Source organism: Bison bison, unplaced genomic scaffold, assembly GCF_000754665.1.
Source record: "Bison bison bison isolate TAMUID 2011002044 unplaced genomic scaffold, Bison_UMD1.0 scf7180017853502, whole genome shotgun sequence".
Classification (NCBI taxonomy): Eukaryota; Metazoa; Chordata; class Mammalia; order Artiodactyla; family Bovidae; genus Bison; species Bison bison.
Genome location: NW_011484075.1, coordinates 5532 through 7091, shown reverse-complemented (window position 1 = coordinate 7091; position 1560 = coordinate 5532). Strand labels below are relative to the sequence as shown.

The 1560-nt window shown below is 42.4% G+C and overlaps 1 protein-coding gene across 1 annotated transcript; it reads right to left on the bottom strand.

The window, feature by feature from the left end:
• Positions 1-949: 949 nt before the first annotated feature.
• Positions 950-1555, bottom strand: LOC104999299 (olfactory receptor 5F1-like). The gene has a single exon (XM_010854842.1). The coding sequence runs from the start codon at positions 1553-1555 to the stop codon at positions 950-952; it is 606 nt and encodes a 201-aa protein (XP_010853144.1).
• Positions 1556-1560: the final 5 nt, after the last annotated feature.

Below are 1560 nucleotides of genomic sequence, written 5' to 3'. Positions count from 1 at the left end.
CCAATACCACAGTTCAAAAGCACCAATTCTTCACTGCTCAGCTTTCTTCACAGTCCAACTCTCACATCCATACATGACTACTGGAAAAAACATAGCCTTGACTAGATGGACCTTTGTTGATTAGATCCTATGATATTGTAACTTTTGTCTCTAAATGATAAGGTACTCAGTCATTTCCCTCTCTGCTACCCCATAGCAGACTGCAGCTCACCAAGCTCCTCTGCCCATGGAATTTTCCAGGTAAAAATTCTGGAGTGGGTTATTTCCTTCTCCAGGGTGTCCTCCTGACCCAGGGGTCAAACCCATGTCCCCTGCATCTCTGTCATTGGTAGGCAGATTCTTTACCACTGTGCCACCTGGGAAGCCCAATAATTAGTCTTTTTATTCTCTAACCAAAATTTCATTAAAACACATCATATATTTGAGAACCCATTGGAAATATAGAACAATTAGATGAAAGTTTTAGAGTTTCATATGAATTTGATAATTTAGCTTATCTTATTGGATGTGAGGGTTAGTTGCTAAGTTATTTCCAATTCTTTGCAACCCTATGGACAGAGAAAACCTTTAGACTCCTCTGTTCATGGGATTTCCCAATCAAGAATACTAAAGTGGGTTGCAATTTCCATCTCCAGTTGGATTCATATATTTGGATATAAATACAAGCACCCCATGCCAGTACTCTTGCCTGGAAAATCCCATGGACGGAGGAGCCTGGTGGGCTACCATCTATGGCATTGCAAAGAGTCGGACATGACTGAAGTGACTTAGCAGCAGCAGTAGCAGCAGCACAACATGATTACTTAGAAAATAGTCTAATGAAAAATGTTGATCCAGCATTTTAAAGTTCAATATGTACTTTACTAAGTTAAGAAAATGAAGTCCACAATCACAGTAAGCTTCAACTGGTATTTTAAAGTTAATTAAATACTCCATTTAGTTCAGAAAATTAACCAAATAACCCCAGAAATGAAGGGACCCTTTTCCTAGTAATTACATTCCATAAAGCCTTCTTCACTTCCCTGTTGCGGAGGCTGTAGATCAGAGGATTCAACATGGGGATGACCACTGTGTAGAACACGGAAGCGACTTTGTCCTGACTCAGGGAGTAGCTGGGGGAAGGTCTGAGATAAGTGTAGATGGAGGTGGAATAGAACAGGATGATGGCTGTCAGGTGAGAAACACACGTGGAGAATGCTTTGTGCCTCCCCTTCCCTGAATGCATACGGAAGATGGAGAAGAGAATGTAGCAGTAGGAGGTGAGGATCACCAGCAGAGTCCCAACTACATTCACACCAGCAAAAGTGGACAAGATGCTTTCATACAGGCGTGTGTCAGAACATGAGAGCTTAAAAATTGGAGGACTGTCACAGAAGAAGTGATGGATGACATTGGAATTGCAGAATGACAAGCTGCTCACATAACCTGTGTGAACCACAGAGTTCAACAGTCCTGCTGTAAAAGCCCCTGCTGCCATTTTTAGGCAGACCGTCCTGGACATGATCAAGGAGTAAAGGAGAGGGTTGCATATGGCCACATAGCGGTCATGGGCCATTAACC